Source organism: Sardina pilchardus, chromosome 2 (assembly GCF_963854185.1).
Source record: "Sardina pilchardus chromosome 2, fSarPil1.1, whole genome shotgun sequence".
NCBI lineage: Eukaryota > Metazoa > Chordata > Actinopteri > Clupeiformes > Clupeidae > Sardina > Sardina pilchardus.
In genome coordinates, this window is record NC_084995.1 from 36,254,263 (window position 1) to 36,272,829 (window position 18,567).

At 39.6% G+C, this 18,567-nt stretch overlaps 1 protein-coding gene across 2 annotated transcripts; it reads right to left on the bottom strand.

Moving 5' to 3' along the window:
• Positions 1–4,741: 4,741 nt before the first annotated feature.
• cnpy1 (canopy FGF signaling regulator 1) lies at positions 4,742–17,779 on the bottom strand. 2 transcript variants are annotated; one of them, XM_062529067.1, is made up of 7 exons: positions 17,558–17,779; positions 15,476–15,584; positions 12,250–12,365; positions 7,437–7,646; positions 6,529–6,625; positions 5,560–5,637; positions 4,742–5,427 (listed from the first exon to the last, which is right to left on the bottom strand). In XM_062529067.1, exons 2-6 carry the CDS (start codon positions 15,573–15,575, stop codon positions 5,597–5,599), a joined length of 564 nt encoding a protein of 187 aa, XP_062385051.1. In that variant the 5' UTR covers positions 15,576–15,584; positions 17,558–17,779; the 3' UTR covers positions 4,742–5,427; positions 5,560–5,596. The 2 variants fall into 2 exon arrangements, with proteins under 2 accessions (XP_062385051.1, XP_062385040.1); XM_062529056.1 differs by lacking the exon at positions 4,742–5,427 and having other exon boundaries at positions 5,445–5,637.
• Between the last annotated feature and the right edge of the window lie 788 nt (positions 17,780–18,567).

Consider the following 18,567-nt stretch of genomic DNA (forward strand, 5'->3'; position numbering starts at 1 on the left):
CATGAAAGCTGCAATTAGTCATAACCTACTTCACAAAACATGGAAGTAATGAGTGTGGCATTCAGTTGCAGATGGAATCAATGTTATGTGATGCTCATGGTATGCAGTGTGTTAATTGAACATTTTAAAAGTGTGTATGAATTGAGACTCACCAAACGAACACACTTTGCCTTAAGTTCTATAATGAACTTTCCTGTGAGAACTGTGGTCTAAAAAATAATTTTTAAAAACCCCACCCTTTGTATCAATAATGGGCCATTGCCTTCAGTTCATAACAGAATATGTACAAAAAAAGAGAAAACAAACCATTTGATGTGTAATGTTTTTTATTATTGTTATTATTATTATTATTTCTTCAAGTGGTTCTCTTTGAGGAAAGCAACTGTACATAATTTTATATAATGTGTGTATAATTGCAGCCTGAGAACTGAAAAACGAGTAAAGAAATAAAACTGGATTCAAAACGATGACTTAGGCTACTGTTTTCATTTCTGTATTTGCTGCAAGTGTTCATTTCTGTATTTGCTGCAAGTGTTAAGTCTGTAGCATGTTAGTTTGAGGGTGTGGCTAAACATCCTGAAACGGTAACACTATGGGTACATTACAGAAATTATGTTGTCATTTGCATATTAGCCAATAAACTTAAGATGGGTTACCATCATTCTGCACAACTTAGTCCTATAACGCAATTAGAGGAACCATGGTTAATTGGAGCCTCATATGACCTACTACGTGGACTATGGAGCGTCGTATAGCCTATACGTGGAAAATGTCCCGTCCCAAGAAGCAAAATCAGAAAATGCATTTGTTGTAGGCCTACATTACACTGAAGTCCACCCCATACCCTCACGAAAAGACTGCGTCATATTCTAACTATAGCACAAGTTCGGCCTGTTATGGGATCAGGCCTGACATTAAAGAAAGCCAATTTAAATGCCACATGTTCTAAACACGAAGATTGGAGGCCTCAAGTTTTACACAATAGTCCATTATGTAGACCTAAACATACTGCGTAAACTTATAAAGTAAAATAATAACAATAATAATAATAATAATGACAAAAAAGACTGCTTCTATTGCATCGTTAGGCTACATTTCTTTGTAACAAGGGTTTAACGTTTTATTTACTTTGATATAGGCCAACTTCACAATAATTCGTAATAGGCATCACCTACATTCCATATTTCCTGCTGACTGAAACAAAACGGTCTAGAAAAGAACACGCAAACGCACCCAGGTCAACAGAATACAACCACTGCTCCCAAGGGAATAAAGACAAAAACTCAATCAGGTAGGCCTACAGTAGCTTTGAGTTATAAAGACATGCTGGTTGGTACAGATAGACTACCAAATGTATTTCCTCCAGCCAAGCTTATTTGAAAAAGAAATCACGACTCTTAAGAAAGCCAAGCTACTGACAAATGCCAGTGACGAACATAAACAAGCCATAAAAAAATAACTGGTCAATGGTCTCAAGAGTATTTTGTGTCAAAGCCTAGCGTAAATACAATACAAATCAGATTGTGATCAAAACTCTTGCAGTCTCACAAAGCTAAGGACGGAAATGTTGCAGTGATAAGTTACCTGGAGGCTTGTGCGTTTTTTATAAGTCGCAATTGAAAAGATCCCACAAAAGCCATACTATCTGAAGACCATCCCCAGCATTGACCTGCTCTTCAATGCCAGAAAAGCTCATCTGCATTTCTATTCTGGCTCAGCTTGTATGTGGAAGTAACGCCCAACGGTCACTGACTTGATGAGGCTCACGGGGAAGAGAAAGGCCGGTGCCGCTCAGACGCGCAGCGTGGCTCCTGAATGGAGTCTGTGGCCGGGAGACCCCGTTGAAGGTCAAAGCCTTGTGTGACAGCTGCAGGTGCTTCACTTGCTTCAGTCCTCCATTTGCACACCTCCGAATTCAGTCGGGGTGTCTTGCATTGCATTACATTACTTTGGCGACCCATAAACTCCTCTGTGCTCCATAGCAAAAGTGCCACGACGAGACAGAACTCTGACGCATGGACATACAGACGAAGTTGTAGTCAACTACGCGGCACAGAAGTTAGTTTTCTAGGATAAAAAATGGTTATAAAAGTGAGAGAGGTACATCTAATTTAGTTTCATGCAATATGTAAAGTTACAAAAAATGGCTATAATGAGTTAGAGGTCATAAAATCACATATGCCAGAGCAGAATTTCCATATATTTTCAGATGGACAACAGAAGGACACTTAAAGATTTTCAGCTTCTTAGAATGCACAAAACTTGAGTACACTGCAAGAACATTTGGCAACTATTTGTTAAAAATGTGTTAATGTGTTAAAGAACACCTGTTAGAGATTCACAAGTCCAACTCCCCTATTTAACTTTTGCAAAACAATAGGCCAAAGGCCAGTCACATGGAAACAAAATACATCAAGTAGGCCTACTGATGGTCCTTGTATGCTTGTCATACAAAAGGCCCCTCCTGTCCCCTCCCCCACTGAGTTATTTATCCATAGTTTCTAAATGCTTCCTATCAAACTTGAATATGCAATTAAGTGCTGGGGCTTTGTGGCGGAAATATAATTAAGCCAGTGAAAGATGGAGAAGGTGAAGAATGGAGATGACATCAGGCCAATTTCACACTTGGCACTCGGATGGCCAAGCCAAAGCCAGGCTCTTGCCACGCAACACAGATCAAAGCACACTACCACTGCTGAAAAGGCAAAAGGGGACTTAAGTATGCTAATCTCCAGGACAAATATATTTTAATCTTGTTAAAATACAAGTTAATGCTACATCTCAGTGGCTGAACTTTGCAGAGTAAGGGGACAGGATTCACTTTTCCATCACATTTCTCAATGAGAGAAGAGGGCCTCCTTTTTCATTGAGATCAAGTTTAGTTTTCTTTCAGAGAGAAAAAAAAAATGGTTCGTCATCCAGTTCACATACTGTGCCTGAAGGCTCTGTTTTGGCTGAGGGCAAACAGAGGCTCGGAGTAGTCCTTCCAGAACCATATTGCTGATGCACCTAGAACCGACGCATGGGAAATGAGAAGCCCAGTTTGGCTCATAATTTTGAGGTCTTGCCAATGGCACCGTGGCAACCCTTGGTCTGTAAAGTACTGTGAAGTAGCAGCTCAGACTCTACACACTGGGATAGTACAGGGATGGCCTGCTGCACTCGCAACATTCTTCAGGGTAGCTCACCAACAGTCAATAAAGTTTGCAAGTGACATTTAAGTTGTTGTTGCAACAGCTGCAGGTGAAACATGATGTTAATATGGGTCAAAATTCATTATTTTTCTAAGGAGTACTGACAGTAATTTCCATTGACAGGTTTACACACACACACACACACACACACACACACACACACACACACACACACACACACACACACACACACACACACACACACACACACACACACTAAATAAAACAGCTAAAATGTTTTCTAGTAATCAAGAGATGCATTGAGAGCTTTAGACAGGGAAAAATGTTAGGCCTGTTGAGGTCTGTGAGGAAAAAGAAAATGTATATTGTATACATTCGCCAAAACTTTTATCTGGATATGCCATTCCCATAATACAAAGTAAAAAGGAAAGGGAATTGGTTAAAGTAAAGGAATTCACTACAGCGTATGTTAATGTTAACTAAGTAATATGGAGTGGAGTTCTATACGCAATATTAGGTTCTTCTTGCTCCCTTCTGCCAGACGTGTAGACTTGACCACAATAGGAATCCACCCACCCCTCACCCCCACCCCCCTCAGTATAGAGTGTGCATGAAAACTAACTGGCAGACTGGGATGTCAGTCTCATTGGAAGTTTCCTGATTGGCTAATGCAGCTGGTGCACACTGGACTCTTCGCAATAGATTACACCCCCGGCCCCCCTTCCCCTTTCTCAGGACATTTCCTGTGAAAGGGGAGGGGGGGCTATAGTCAGATGCTAAAATACTGCTCAGGTTATATTTACTGTAGTTTAAATTCACCTTGCGAAGTATGTATCACACAAGTGTAAATATAATTTGTATCATCGTTCCTTTAACTCAAACTGTATACTTATTGAGCCACTGCAAATGTGAACATACGCTTTCATTGTAATGATCTCTATGGCACACTATGCACTGCAGGTACAATGGCCTTTAAAATAACCTTGTCATCTTAAAAGACCCTCAGTAATTCTTTACATAAACTGTCGTCTATAGGCTGTGCAAAACTCAACAAGCAGATCATGCATTTGATAGAAGTTGTGGAGAAGAGAGAGGGCGGTCTGTTACCCCTCAGTGATTTGTCTGACACACTCATCCAGCATCTAGGGGAACGCCTGATGCAAGAGCATCATGGCGTCGCCGGTAAAACTCCTTAGCCCTGCAGAACCAGGATGTCGTCCCAGCTCAGCGCACGCGCACTCCCGCGTCTTAAGAGCTGAGCGAGGAGGCTGCGATGCCGGGCCTCATGCATAACTGGCAGCCATGTTCAAAGACAAACAAGGACGGGCATGGGAGAGCTCCAAGCTCAGTTTAAGTACACTTCTTGCTCAGCATTTTGGGAGAAAACTTTTTGTTCCATGCATTTGCAACAGACACCACGCAGAAAAAAAACATTAATGAGTCAATGTGTTGTATATGTAAACGCATTGATGTTGTACTTTGTTTCGAAAGTTTGACCTCACAATAATAAAATTGAAAACATTAAATGGTGGATTTCCATCTTAGTCTTCAAACAGTGAACACAACATCTAAGACAAGTGTAACATGTAGCAAGATCAATACGTATTTTAATGACGGCAACAAATTTTCAACATAATTTGAATTCAGAAACAAGAATTCAGGCCAAACATATTAGCTTGCCTTTGTCATTGCAACACAGTTATATGCATTGAAATATTTAATTCTGGCAAATGTGACTCCTTCAAAAAAACATTTCAGAAATCTATTTTTTTTTTCGTGGTTTCATTTGCGTAGAGCATTGACATAACCGGAAAGACAAACAGTATGTACAGTACAAAAAATAAACCATAAATGCTTTTTTGTTTCTCCATACTAAAGGGACAAGTGCTCAGTTTTTCTTAGAAGACTCCCAACATCATTATTATTGTATGGTGGCTTCATCAGCAATGCAATAATCGAGGCTTGAGTAAAAAAAATAAGCAAAGGGAATATGACATGCTCTGATTAAAGAAATGTAGGCCATTTCAAGTAACATTATTAAATTAAAATGCTAATAGTGCAATATGTAATCATGGTCCAAAAATATATTTTCTACTAATTAAAGAGCAAATATGTGGCCATTTTAACTTGTTTTTGATGGCCTTTGACAGGCCGCTGTAGACCACACCAAACAAAACCAATTAGGAGCCAGTGAACAGAATTTACTTGAGTATTACGAACAGCCACTTAATTTAAGGCACAGTGTTCATTTCCACCACAGAGATGCACATGACTGGGGAAGAAATTAGGTACTTTAAAACCACTTTTATTTATAAAATTACAAAACACAGTCATATAATGTTTTCCATCAAATCACTGTGTACAGTGTTCCACCCAGAATTAGTAAACGTACGCAATATTCTACCTCAGGTCACAGCTTGGGCATTGTTCTCCAGCCAATGTTACAACTCTGAACGCTGGCCTTGGCTCCCTTTACAATAGCCTAGACATGAAAACGATGAAGAAAACACCATTAACAAACTCAGCTAAAAGCACATTTCAAATTACAACCAAAACAAGGATGTCTTGTATCAGCCATATAGTGGTAGAGGAATATGCACGAGATCCATTTTTGAAATGGAAAAAAATTGGAAACAATATGTTTTTAAGTAGAGTGCTCAATTTCTCTTTGATTCAAAGTGTAAAACTGAGAACAAATGTCATAATTCAGCTAAACCATCATTTCCACTTCAGAAAATGATGGTCCATTAGAGAAATGAAGCTAAATGGAGGTTAAGAAAAGGGAGGCACCAAATGTGAGAATGGAACATATTATCCATCCTACGAGACATTAATTACTACCTTTACACAACCTTTATATTGTGCCATGTTTTGTCTAATTCAATTGTGAAAGACTATGCAAGGCATCAACAAACTTGGGTCTACTAAAATGGTATGCCAATTTATTCCAAACTATAGCATATCTGTGTGGGAAACCTTTGAGACATAAGGAACATAAATAACACGATCAATGTATTCTATTCCAATAATTTAAATTCATGCACAATATGTGAGGTCAGTGTGGGTTGTAAAGTGCTGTGCTTTTTGATTTGATTAAAAGCATTACACAAATTAGTGTATTTGAATATATAGGCCTACTGATTAGCACAATAGTGGATAATAACTAAATAGACATGATCTCCAGGAGACCTGAACATACAACAGAATTCCTGATAACAACTACCACAACATGGAGGATGCAAAGAGACCCATCAAAAGAGAAAATGCAAGTGTGAAGGTGTGTGTGATCGTGCAGGAGTGTGTGAGAGAGAGAGACAGAGATAGATAGAGAGAGAGAGAGACAGAGAACACAAGCCACGCCATAAACCAGTACCTGATATTTCGCCACACAACTTGTCGGCTATGTGTTCTGATTCATTGGCAAAGAGAGAGATGATATCATCTTCTAGCTCTTCCACAACAGTCTCACACTGTGAGCAAACAAACAACATGCCGGTTACACACTTGAACGGGGTACAGCAAAACAGGTAACATATACAGTGTTGGCTATAGGTTAACATCTAACGAAGCACAGTGGGCTCTGCTCCATGCTGTGAGGCGGCCATTTTTTCCCCTCTACTCGTCTAACATGGCAGTGCTGCCATCTTGAAACACCTACACATCGATAGCATTGGAGAAGCATCTCCTTCGTGGTGTCACACAACCTCATCAACAAACAAACATAGCATTTTCAATCCAGACTGCATAGACAAAATGCATGTTTAACATTTGAGAACGTAATGTTTAGCTTAATGTAAAGTAGTATTTTTTGCAGGACAATATGATTTGAAATGGTGGCATGGAAAATACACTGCCAGTTCTCCCTATAAAATGGCCCAATGATGGGCATGAATAAATATAGAATTGAATGAACTTCAATGTAAAAGTAGTAAAAAGATATTTGTTGCTATTTCAATGGAGCTGATCCATAGTTGCCCAACACTGGCTAATTCTCATGAGTAATCATAGCAATAATCAATATGCATGGCAATATCTATTACCAAATTAGAAAAGAAGAAATAATGTCCTGTTTTACAGTTAGTACATATTTAGGCAGGAAAAGAAAACATCAAATGCAAACCATTTCCTTTTCCAATAACATGCAATATTTGTGGCATTTAATATTATAGCTTATTGAAAAAACAATTGTAGATAAAAAAAATAAATAAATAAAACTCCTCAGGACTTATATTAAACATGATGTACTGAACTTGTGAAAGAAATTTAAATAAAAATACTTACAGCAAATTTGAGAGCATTGGAACCCTCTGGGCCATCAAACTTAAAATTGTTAAAATCGGGGAAATCCCCACCGCCGTTGCTCCTTGGGGCAAATCTTTTATAGCTCTTTTCCTTGGTGTCTGGATCCACATGGAGGGCGTAATCACTCATGCTGTTGCACACTCCTTCCAGCAGTTCCGTTAACTGAGTTTCTGACCTAGCAAAAGGAACCTATTAAATAATGAAAATCAGATTAAGTAATATTTCACTTCAGATGTTGTCGCAAAAAAAAAAAAAAAAGCAGCAGTTTGACAAGGCAATCTTCCTTCTTCCCGCCTCTTCTTTCTCCCCCATGAAATTATTCTATATGGTCAAGCATCCAGGTCATACAAGTGACCTTTTCCTTCCGTTCCCATCTCAAAAACATCCTCTCTGCCACAGCTATGACATTTTAACCTGTACCACTAAAGTTAGGCAAAGTGTAGCCCTGTGTCTTGGAAACAAGACAAAACCCACACTGTGGCGTCTAGACAGGTCAAGGTGCAACCTGCTCCCACCCTTTGGCCTCCCCCGGAAGGAGAAAGGGGAAAGGGTGACGGGAGGGCGGAGAGAGTGAATGGAGAGGCGAGCGGGGGGTAAGGAGCGGGGAGGGGAGCGGTGTCACCAGCAGCCAAGTGCAGGGTAAACACTTAAGTCTCATCCTTTGGTACTCCTTTTGGCAGCCCATCACCTCCACCCTTCGCTGATCAAAGCAGGAAGTTTTTCCTTGTCAAGCCCGGTCAAAGGGCGCCAGGAGGGAGAGAAGTGGGGAGGGCTGTGGGGTATTGGGAAGAGGGAGAGCGAGAGACAGAGGGAGAGAGACAGAGAGAGAGGGCCAGATTGCAGATGAGCTGGATTTCTTGCAATGTAGATGTATATCCCTGACCCCATTGTCCCTTTTCAGACTCAGTATGGGACCTTCCGGTCCCCTCTGATTACATTATGGTGCACGTTGTTGGTTTTTTTTTTTTGCCTCCTCCCTCGCTCTCTCACTCTCCCTTTTTTCTCTTGTGAATCTCTCTGACACAAAGAGGTTTCCATGGCTCTCTGCCATCTGGTCACAAGTAAGATAAAAGGTCTCAAGGAAGAAGAGCAAGCAGTACACACACACACACACACACACACACACACAAACACACACCCTTTTTAATTAAAGGGTTGAAAAACAGTCGGATAGTCAGAGAGCGATAAGACAGTGGACAACCATGGTGCACAGCTGGTACACTAAGTAAAAGGATCCCACCTAATCCAACGAAAGCATAATAATACTACTAAAAAATTAAACATGCCCCCCCCCAGTGGCTTAAAAGCTGATGCATAGAAAATAGCACATTCATTGGTTTGATTTAATATAAACACTCTGGCACATTCTTTATCAGGTTTTTGATCAAACATTCATTAAATGCATATTCATAACTCTATGTGGTGTTCTGATTCAGAGGCAGGAAACAGTGAACCCAGTTAAATTGATCAAACAAAAGAAAAAAAGAATCAGGAATGAAATCAAATCTTCCTCGGCTGGGTTTTGCAAGGGTGGCTTCAATGTTGCATCCTTATCACACAATCCAGAAAATTCTGGGGAATTTAATTCCTTGCTGCAACAGTCGGAGGGTTTTGAATAGAACCTGTCAATAAAGAATTTCCACAGGAATAAAGGGGAGGGGGTAGCCAGTCCAGGAAGAGAAAAGGCTTCTCAGGGATGCCATCCTCCACTGAATCACAGTGGAAAGCTAGCCATCATTGTAGGATTGGCAGAAAGGCCTTTCAGCTTATTGTGACAATAATTTAAAAGCCTCACACCATTAGAAAGACAAATCAAGACCAAAAAAGAAAAATGATGAGCCTTCCCAAGACCAACAAAATGAATCATACTAATGTGCTACTACTTGCAAAACTTCAAACTACAAACTGAGACAATCTCAATATCCATAATTCTCTGAAAACAGAACACCAGCAGGATATCATTTCTGAAATCACAAATTAATTCCATAGTGGAAGGAAGAGCTCACATAATGTGTGTACCATATAGACCATAGAGTCCCTGTAGGCAGAGAGAGAGAGAGAGAGAGAGAGAGAGAGAGAGAGAGAGAGAAAGAAAGAGAAAGAGAGAGACAGAGAGACACACACAGAGAGACAGGGAGAGAGAGAGAGAGGGATGATGGTACTTTTAAGCAGGACTCAAATCAGTGTGTGAAACCAACAACTGACATAACACCTGGTGAAGCAGTGTCTGCATGCACACACTACTGTGCACACTGGTGCTCTGGGAGGCACTTATTATACATCATGCCAGCAACACAGCCTCAAAGACCAGCCCTGCACTGGGAAACAACACTTATAAACCAAATAAAATAATACAAGTAGGCTCAAAAGAGCAGCAATCAAAGTGTTGATGGTCAGAAAACCTCAATAATGTCAACATTGGTGTCTATCTCATGTTATCATCTGCTACTTTAGAAATAGACAAGAATAGTGCCAAAAAACTGTTTAAAGTCGCCCTTCATGACAGTTAAAAATCTTTTGGAGTTACATTACTATGTACTATGATCACCAATAGAAAAAGAGAATTTCTGAAGCTTTCAGAATGTACCTCACCCCTCCTCATTTAGGAGATCAAGATGTTAACACATAAAATGTAAGGGATATTCCATCTTCAATACAAATGTTCATGGCTCTCTTCATATGAAACATTACTCAGTAAAAAAGCTAGACGTTACATCTTAAGGGCCGTGGAGAATGAGGAAAGAACTGCGTAAATGCCTATTCATTAGATACCTATAACAATCAAAATAGGATTAACCCCTGTGATCAATGGAGGACTCACGTCACTCCCAGGATACCAGGGGTCAGGCACTGCCTTTCACAGGGACCTGACCTTTCCCCAGCAGTACATTGATAGCGTGGAGACACAGTACTGTGTCAGTTTTCTCTGAGTTACAATTTGCTGGGAGATTTGTAGGAGCCTGTGATCATTTACAAGGTCATTGACACTGGTGTGTCTTTATGAAGATGTATAGGGTGATGGTATGAGGTTGATCAATTTCCCAATAAGGCACAAGAGGCCATGATGCATCAGGAATATGGTGACAACTGAAAGGTGAAGCTGAGCATCTCCTTGGACTGTGAGTGTGCCCATGGCTAATTGGGCTTCTTCACCACAACACAATGTTACTGGTGCACAGGGTACACAGCCACTAGAAGGCTACATGAAATAACAAACTCCTGAGGTATTCCACGAAAACACATTCAGCTTTGCATGCTAGAAATGCACTAGAAAATGTGGTGGCTATTTCCACTCAATAGGTATTGCCTAATTTGGTTTTGGATTATTTAAATTATTTCCTGTATAAAACCTAAAGCAATGACATCAAAAAATGCAAATAAAACACCACCCAAAGGTACACGTCTGGTCTTGAGTAAATAAATAAGCACTTGCGATCTCACCTGTTTCTCCTAAGCAGCCTGTAGGAGAAACAAAGCAAGAATAGATAAGACCAGATTGAGACGAAAAACTGAGTATTTTGAGAACTTGAAAGGAAACTAGAGTGTAAATGTTTGTTTGGTACCGTTTTGAGTTAACGCCAGAATATGTATTTACAACTGAGTAGTACAGTATATAGCATAGTCTTTGGGGGCAACTTTGCGATGTCAAAGTACATTTGCATTTTAAGCTATTTGGGAAATTAGTTTATTTACAGTCTACCCCAGAGTTACATAAGAGTTTATGCATCCTCTTATATTTGTGCATGTCTGAAATGGTTAGTTTATCTTAGCATAGCGATATGGATATGCCGAAGGATATGCTATATGCTATTCAGTTGTAAAAGCATAAATGCTCATAACTGCACTGACTGAGGTTTGTCCCCAAACAAAAATGTACACTCATTGTCATCCTCAAAGAGAACCTAGGTTGTTCTCAGACAGTAGTTTCCCTCTAATTAAATGTAACTTAAATTGGACTTGGCCTCTTTTGGGGGGCTAGTTTGTAGCTGAGAGAGTCCCTTAGGAGAAAGAGGTGAGATCTCATTTCAAATGTTGCTTTATGTACCTGTACTTCCTGTCTGTAAGCAAGTATGCATATTGTCTCATAATGGAATGTAAGTGGATATCATTGTATATTTATACTGCATAATGTCTATAATGGTGTATTTCAGCATCTCCACCAGCCATATTCATGTGCACAGGCAACAATACAGACACACATGCAGATGAACTGCGTCAAGGTCATTTCTGTTACCCTTCATAGATTCAATGATCAATTCAATAAAAATACACATTGGACATGCATGTTCACTAACATTAATCATTAAACATTTTGTAGAGTGTACAAATGTCATATTGAATTACACAAAAACTGAATTAACTCTGTGTGTGTGTGTGTGTGTGTGTGTGTGTGTGTGTGTGTGTGTGTGTGTGTGTGTGTGTGTGTGTGTGTGTGTGTGTGTGTGTGTTGCACATTTTGTGAAACTGGCAGTTCAATATGTGCAAAAGCTCAAGGGTAGATGACTGTTAAAATTAAGATGTGTTCATGTGCAGCTAAACAAAAACACAATTTGACAGACAGATCATTGTGGAATTGTTGCATTTTGAACCTCGCTCTCCCTGGCAACACTAATATTACATCAAAAGCAGAAAACTCATCTCATTATACTATGCAGTGAAGTATTTGTAATGCACAGCAGAAAAAAAATAACAGTGCCTGAAGGGAAATATGTTATTTGCTAACAGTCACAACATTGGTAAGCATAAATACTATGCACATTCATGCCTTATTCAGTTTGACTTTGAGACATACCTTCTTATCAGTGAGACTACCATCAGGTTTCAGTCTAAATCCACCCACGTCAATGGTCTTCTTAGGATCAGTCTGGCTAATTGAATAGTTCAGCTCATCAGCAATTGCCATGCAGGCTGTAGGAAGAAAACAAATCTATTAACAACAAGCAACACATCTGCATTATCTAGTAAATAGAGCTCCATGCAGCGAGACATTGACGATACTTTGCAAAGTAATCAATTGACAACAGCAGATAAAACCTACAGTCACAGAAACTACCACAATGCATCAGCTGGCATAATAAAAGTGGCCTGATGCAACAGTAAATGATCACCCATGATACACGATGATCATGTTACACAACCACAGCACCACTTGCACAGTCTACATCCAACAAGACAAGGTCTCAGCATAATGGATGGATACTGTTTGAATAGTAGCTGGACAGCTTGGAGACCAGCTGCATCGTTGAGCAACAGTCAGTATAAAAATGTGCATGAATCGTGAAGTATCACACCAGAGAACTGATGGAATCTGTTCTTTGCAGTAGATTGTTATCCAAGCTAGAGTTAGCCAGCTAGACTTAACAATTTCAATGTGTTTCACTTGAGACAAGAAAATGACTTGGTCACCTTACACACCAAAATATCACTGAAATACAAGCACCTAACCAAAATGAACCAAAACCGAAGCCACAAGCACGATGGCCTTTTGTTAAGGCCCCATATCAACCGCGGGGTGCAGCTGGGTGCTGAATAGTGCAATTACACACATCAGGAGGAGAGTCGGCATGCATAGATGGCTTGGCTGACTGCCAACAGCACTGTGAATGACACTCGACTCCGAAATGCACAATAGGACATGTCTACTCAATCCCAGTGTATGAGACTTTAACAGACATACAGAGATTAGACATATTAGATATTTGTTCAAGGAAGGACCGAAAAACAAATCTAAATTATACCTATTTGTAAAACAAGTCTGTCTTACTTTTGGTTATTACATTTATGCTTACAGTTGCAAGAAAAAGTAAGTGAAGCCTTTGGAATTACCTGCATTGTGAACAAACACAATACATTTTCATTTACATAATATCACACAACAGCATTGATATTGTTCATTTTGAATACATAATTCATACGTTCACAATGTAAATAGGAAAAAGTACAAAAAAGAACAGAAGTTGTCAAACTTGGAATTCAATAATTTATACAAGTTTGTTATTATATGTTTAACTAAACCAAATAATAATTTAAAAAAAAAAAAAAAAAAAAAAAAAAAAGTCCCCTTAACACTGGATTTCCCTACCAGCTAAATGCATTGAGGAGGCATTGCACCTGATTGACATCTCTATTCATGAGTTAAGCAGAAGTAACTCAGGTAAAATGTTAAACAGGATCTTAGCATTATCTTACACTATCCTTTGCTTTTGTTTATGTAAAGCATTGAACACAGCATTGAATTACCTCTGTGTGTGAAATGTGATATACAACTAAACTTGACTTTATTTGGCTAAGCAGGAGACCACTGAAGATGCACTGCTCTCCCAAAAAACATAGCTGAATGCTGGAAGTTTACCAAAGAGCAGCTTGACATTCCACAGTGCTATTGGAAAATGCTTTGTGGACTGACAAAAGAGATTAAGTTGTTTAGACAGTATGGCACAAAAAGGGCACCATGAAAACATCATCCCAACACTGAGGCTTCAACAGAACCATTCCCAACAGACATGGCTGAAATAGGAAGAGTTGGCTAAAATGTCTGCTGAATGTTGTGTAGGTTACTAGGAGTGCTTGGTTGGGGTCATTAGCATTACAGCCGAATCAGTTATTCATTCTAGGGTTCACTTATTTTCAATCATTGTGAATGTTCTGTAGGTGTATACAAGATGATACAATAATTATTGTTTGTTTCATTAGTTTAAGCATTTTGTTTGTCTATACTTCTGACTTGAGCCGTTCACACCAGGAATAATGCTATAAAGATAACTGTAACTACAGTTTTATAAGGGCTGTTCACACCAGGAACGATAACTATATAGATAACTATAACTTGAAGGATAAAAGCGTCCACACTGCATAGAGAATCAAACTCTAGTAAGATACTTTTGTTCTAACAGTTACATAGATACCCTACAAAGACCACACCGTCTTAAAATGCAACAATTAGGCTAATTGGAGCCAGAGAGGGCGTAGTCTGATCTACAACAGAGATGTGTTATCACTATGACGTGAATCAGGAAGAGCTCATCTGAAGAAAGAGTTAACTATGGAGGGCATCAAAGAGGTAGTGTGTTTTCCCATATTTGACCTGTAAGCATAATGTTGCTGTGTGGCAACAAAAAAAAAACATTACACACATATACAAGCTATGTACTTATTTCTACTATGAAATATTTTCAGTTTCCCTCCCATTGAGTCATGAACACAAACATGGGGCCTCTCTCAACGTCCCTCTTCGATCCTCGATGCTCGGTCCTCCAGACTCGTTCCCACTGATCTATAACTAGCACAGGATAGACTATCCCATTGTTGCCGCCCCATCATTCTTTATCTAGATCAGTGAGAGGACCCAGGAAGGAAGGGAGGATGTATAAAACACGAATGAGAGGCACCCATGGACAGCGGAATGGGCTTTCAAAATTGTAAGAGCTACTGTGATTGCCATGTTCATATGCATTCATGATGCACTGTAAATTAACAATTCTTCATTTCACAGGAGTCTTGGCAAAACTCCTCTGCATTTTAATAGTTCATTTTTGGCAGAAGTTGGGAGTGCAAAAAAATAGGGTTCCAGTCTTTTTAATACATCAGTCCCGCAAGGACTTCTGTGTTTTTCTCTCCTAAATGCACTCACTCTCCTTTTCAGCTATTCCCATTCTTAAGGCCCGTTCACAGCAAGAACGATAACGATAACGATAACTATAAATAAATATCGCTCTCGTTAATATGAATGACAACGTTCACACATAAACTATAACGATAACAACATGAAGAACGATATCGTTGTTGATCACTTTCAGAGCGATTTTGAGAACGATAAAAAGCTAACAGCCAATCAGAACCCATAATATTCTAGCCATCACATTCATTAACATGAGGAGAGACTTTTCTTATCGTTGGCCAGTGTGGACGCTTTTATCGTTATGGTTATAGTTATCGTTATCGTTATCGTTCTTGGTGTGAACGGCCCTTTACACGCCTTTCTGAACAAGTGCGATTTGCCAGTAAACACAGTGCCTTACCTGAACAATACAGCATCTCATCCTTCTTCCCTTCTGTTGTCTTCAACGACCCTGACAGCAGCAGCAGAACAAGGCCAGTTTGAATAATCCATGGGCTCATCTTGCCTTACTGTGGGGAAAGAGGATATGGTACGAGGCTTGGAGTAGTGTGGACACGTCAACATTTAAATGCACCATTAGTACCTTGAAAAACATTTTGTATAAACTAAATTATCAAGTACTGTTATGGCATGAATTTGTTTTGCTTCTGAAAGGCTCAGTACATAATAATTACAGTAGGTTACATTGTTAGATTACAAAGAAAAAAATATGGCCATCACACATTTTGCATTCACATGGTTTACCGGTTTACCATCAAGTGTAATGTAATCAGATAACTGTTTCTTCCTTGCAATCTCAAACATATTCAAATTCGGCGAGTGACTATGCCAACAGTTAAGTTACTCTGTAAAGAGTATGGAAATATATGGAAAATGTGGTAACCGCTCAGGCAACACATTGTAACAATCACCATGCACTTTACACACTGAAAAATAATCTCTCACATATTGTTAAACAGAACTCTTTTAAAAATATATAGCAAAAGCAACACAAGTAGCTTGCAACTATCCATCTATATCAGTCTTGCCAGATCAAAATAACTTTATTTTTACTGAGCAAGCAATCTGCGATCATGTGACTAATCTGCTTTCACCACTGGGAATAAAGGAGACAAATGAATGCCATAACTGAGTCTAGAAAATGAATGAACGGACACATGAGCCCCTGCCTACCCGCCCTGTTCAAGCCTACCCTGAACACATCAAACATCCACCTCCACATCAAACAGACAAGTAGTTGCAGTTCTGCACTATGTGGGATGCATGTGGTGCTTGCGAGCCTCATCCTCTCTGTAACACAATGCTTCAGGATGAACTAGCACGGTATACCGCCAGTTAATTGTTCATGATAAGAAACAGAACTAATTAAATGATAAACCTGCAGGCGGTCAAACTATACCCATTTCCTGGGCATAATAAATATGAGTCATGTACGCTTATACTTGGCTTTAGCTTCATGGTGAGATAGGGTTCATTGAACCAGTAATTCATCTAATGATTTTAACATTGGATCAGTGAAAACCTATGAACATATGAAGAGAGCAGTTCTCTCCAGAAGTTGAACAAAATCAACCAGTAGCCTAAACTCCCAAAATATCATAATGTCATGTCATGAATGTCATAGTATCAACTGTTTTCAGAATGGGCTTGAATGTCAGGAAACTGGCTTTAAATTGAGACAGGCCTGGTAGCCATAAAACACTTCAAAGATGATGAAGAAAGTGCATATGTCAGTGCAAGAGTTCAGAATGGCTATGAGGCCTAAATGCGTTGGAAAAAATTCACAGAACTGGCCTACTCTTTTTTTGTCACAATACGTTTCACAGTTTCAACAAACACAGAAAGCATAATACTTAGGCAGAGGTGATAGTAAAACCGGTGCATGGGTTTTGTCCCTTTCCACAGGTGTATAAAATCAAGCACCTATGAATGAATACACCTGTGGAAGGGGCCTGATGAAACCCATGAATAGCCTGGATGGACAGATACAATGTTCATTCTTAAAAGATCTGTAGGCTATTTTGTAACATTTCCAAAAACCGTCACCAACCCACAAGACAGCTCTGCCAACATGTTGCATGTAGCCTGGTTGTAGTTTTATTGCAAAACGTTACATGACCAGTTGAATGACATCATTTGAATAGGGTTTATTTAAATGTTTAGCCTAAACGTATCCGCTGGAGTAGCCATTTAGGCCTATGTAAGCTCGATTCAATACATGGAAAGTAAGTTGACTGACTCTCCCGCGTGCTCAAGAGCAGTGCACCTGCTAAACGCACAGGTAGGTAGCCTAAAGGCACACTGCTAGGAAAAGGAGTTTGAAAGAGCCTAACTGATGTCAGAGAATATGCTAGGCTAACAGCTGTTCGACAATACTGAAAACGTTTTCATCTAACTTTTGAAAATATAATTTCAGAAACCGAATGCGCCAGCCCTCTCAACACGACAGCAAGATAGCCTATCGCCAAAGTGGTTGTCTTACCTGTACGAATAGCTTTGACAGAAACAACGGCAGGGAAAGTTTTGGCGTTGACTCTGCGTCACGAATTCAACCTGTCAGCAAGAATTATGCCGTGTGGATGTGAAACGGATGTGGTGTGTCTCCTTTACAAGTTGTAGTCGAAGCTACAGGATCGCTATCGACCCGAGTAATGTTTTCACACACATAATAACTGATCTCTCCACAGACGTGCAGGGCTGAAGGGCTGCCACGACAGGCAAAAATGAACAGGAGTGACAACTATGTAAGCCAATGATGTATGCGCAGAAACACACGCGTCCAATGAAATCACTAAAGGAATGTCCATCCAACCCCCCGGAAGAAAACACGGCGAAACATCACCTATTAGCAAAGAGTGTAGAAGACAATGCACACAGTTAAAGTAGCCTAGATGTTGGATGTTGTGTCTGAACTTTAACTAGAATGGTTGCTGGTGGTTTAGCTGACGTTGATGACATTTTGCCACACTAGCAAATCTGTAAGAAAAAAACACGTAGGCTAGTTGTGCCTACACATCTCACTTAATTGATATGCATGCAACTGCAATTTGAGTAAGGGTGAAATAACTATTGTCACTCATTTTCATATGATAAGCCTACAAAATTCTGTATCCTATTATACAACAAACAGACATTTTTTTTTTTTTTAACAAATTATGCATCTTGGCATGCATACCACCTTGAGTAGTGTTCTATGGAAAATCAGACATTATCTTGTAAAGTAGGCCCTATGGCAATTTGAAATAAATGTGTTGGAATTTTGGGTACTGCTTTACAAAGCACTATAATGAGACCCTAAGACTGTAAGTTTGTAAATTTGCTGATTACGACGTACTGTAGGGTACTTGACTTTGACATTCTCAAACACCATTGCAGGATGATGACTAATCACGCATGGTTTATCTCATCATCTCACAGAGCACTTCTGTCAAGCAACTGCAGAAGAGGTAGTGGAGGCTATGTGGTTGAATCATTTCCCCAACAGGACTACTC

Excerpts from the sequence above, each read along its gene's own strand:
- cnpy1 (XM_062529067.1), bottom strand. The coding sequence starts at position 15,575 with ATGAGCCCATGGATTATTCAAACTGGCCTTGTTCTGCTGCTGCTGTCA. Across the intron at positions 7,647-12,249 it reads GTAGTCTCACTGATAAGAAG|GTTCCTTTTGCTAGGTCAGA; the intron begins GTATGTCTCAAA and ends ATTATTTAATAG. Across the intron at positions 5,638-6,528 it reads GTTGTGTGGCGAAATATCAG|GCTATTGTAAAGGGAGCCAA; the intron begins GTACTGGTTTAT and ends TTTCATGTCTAG.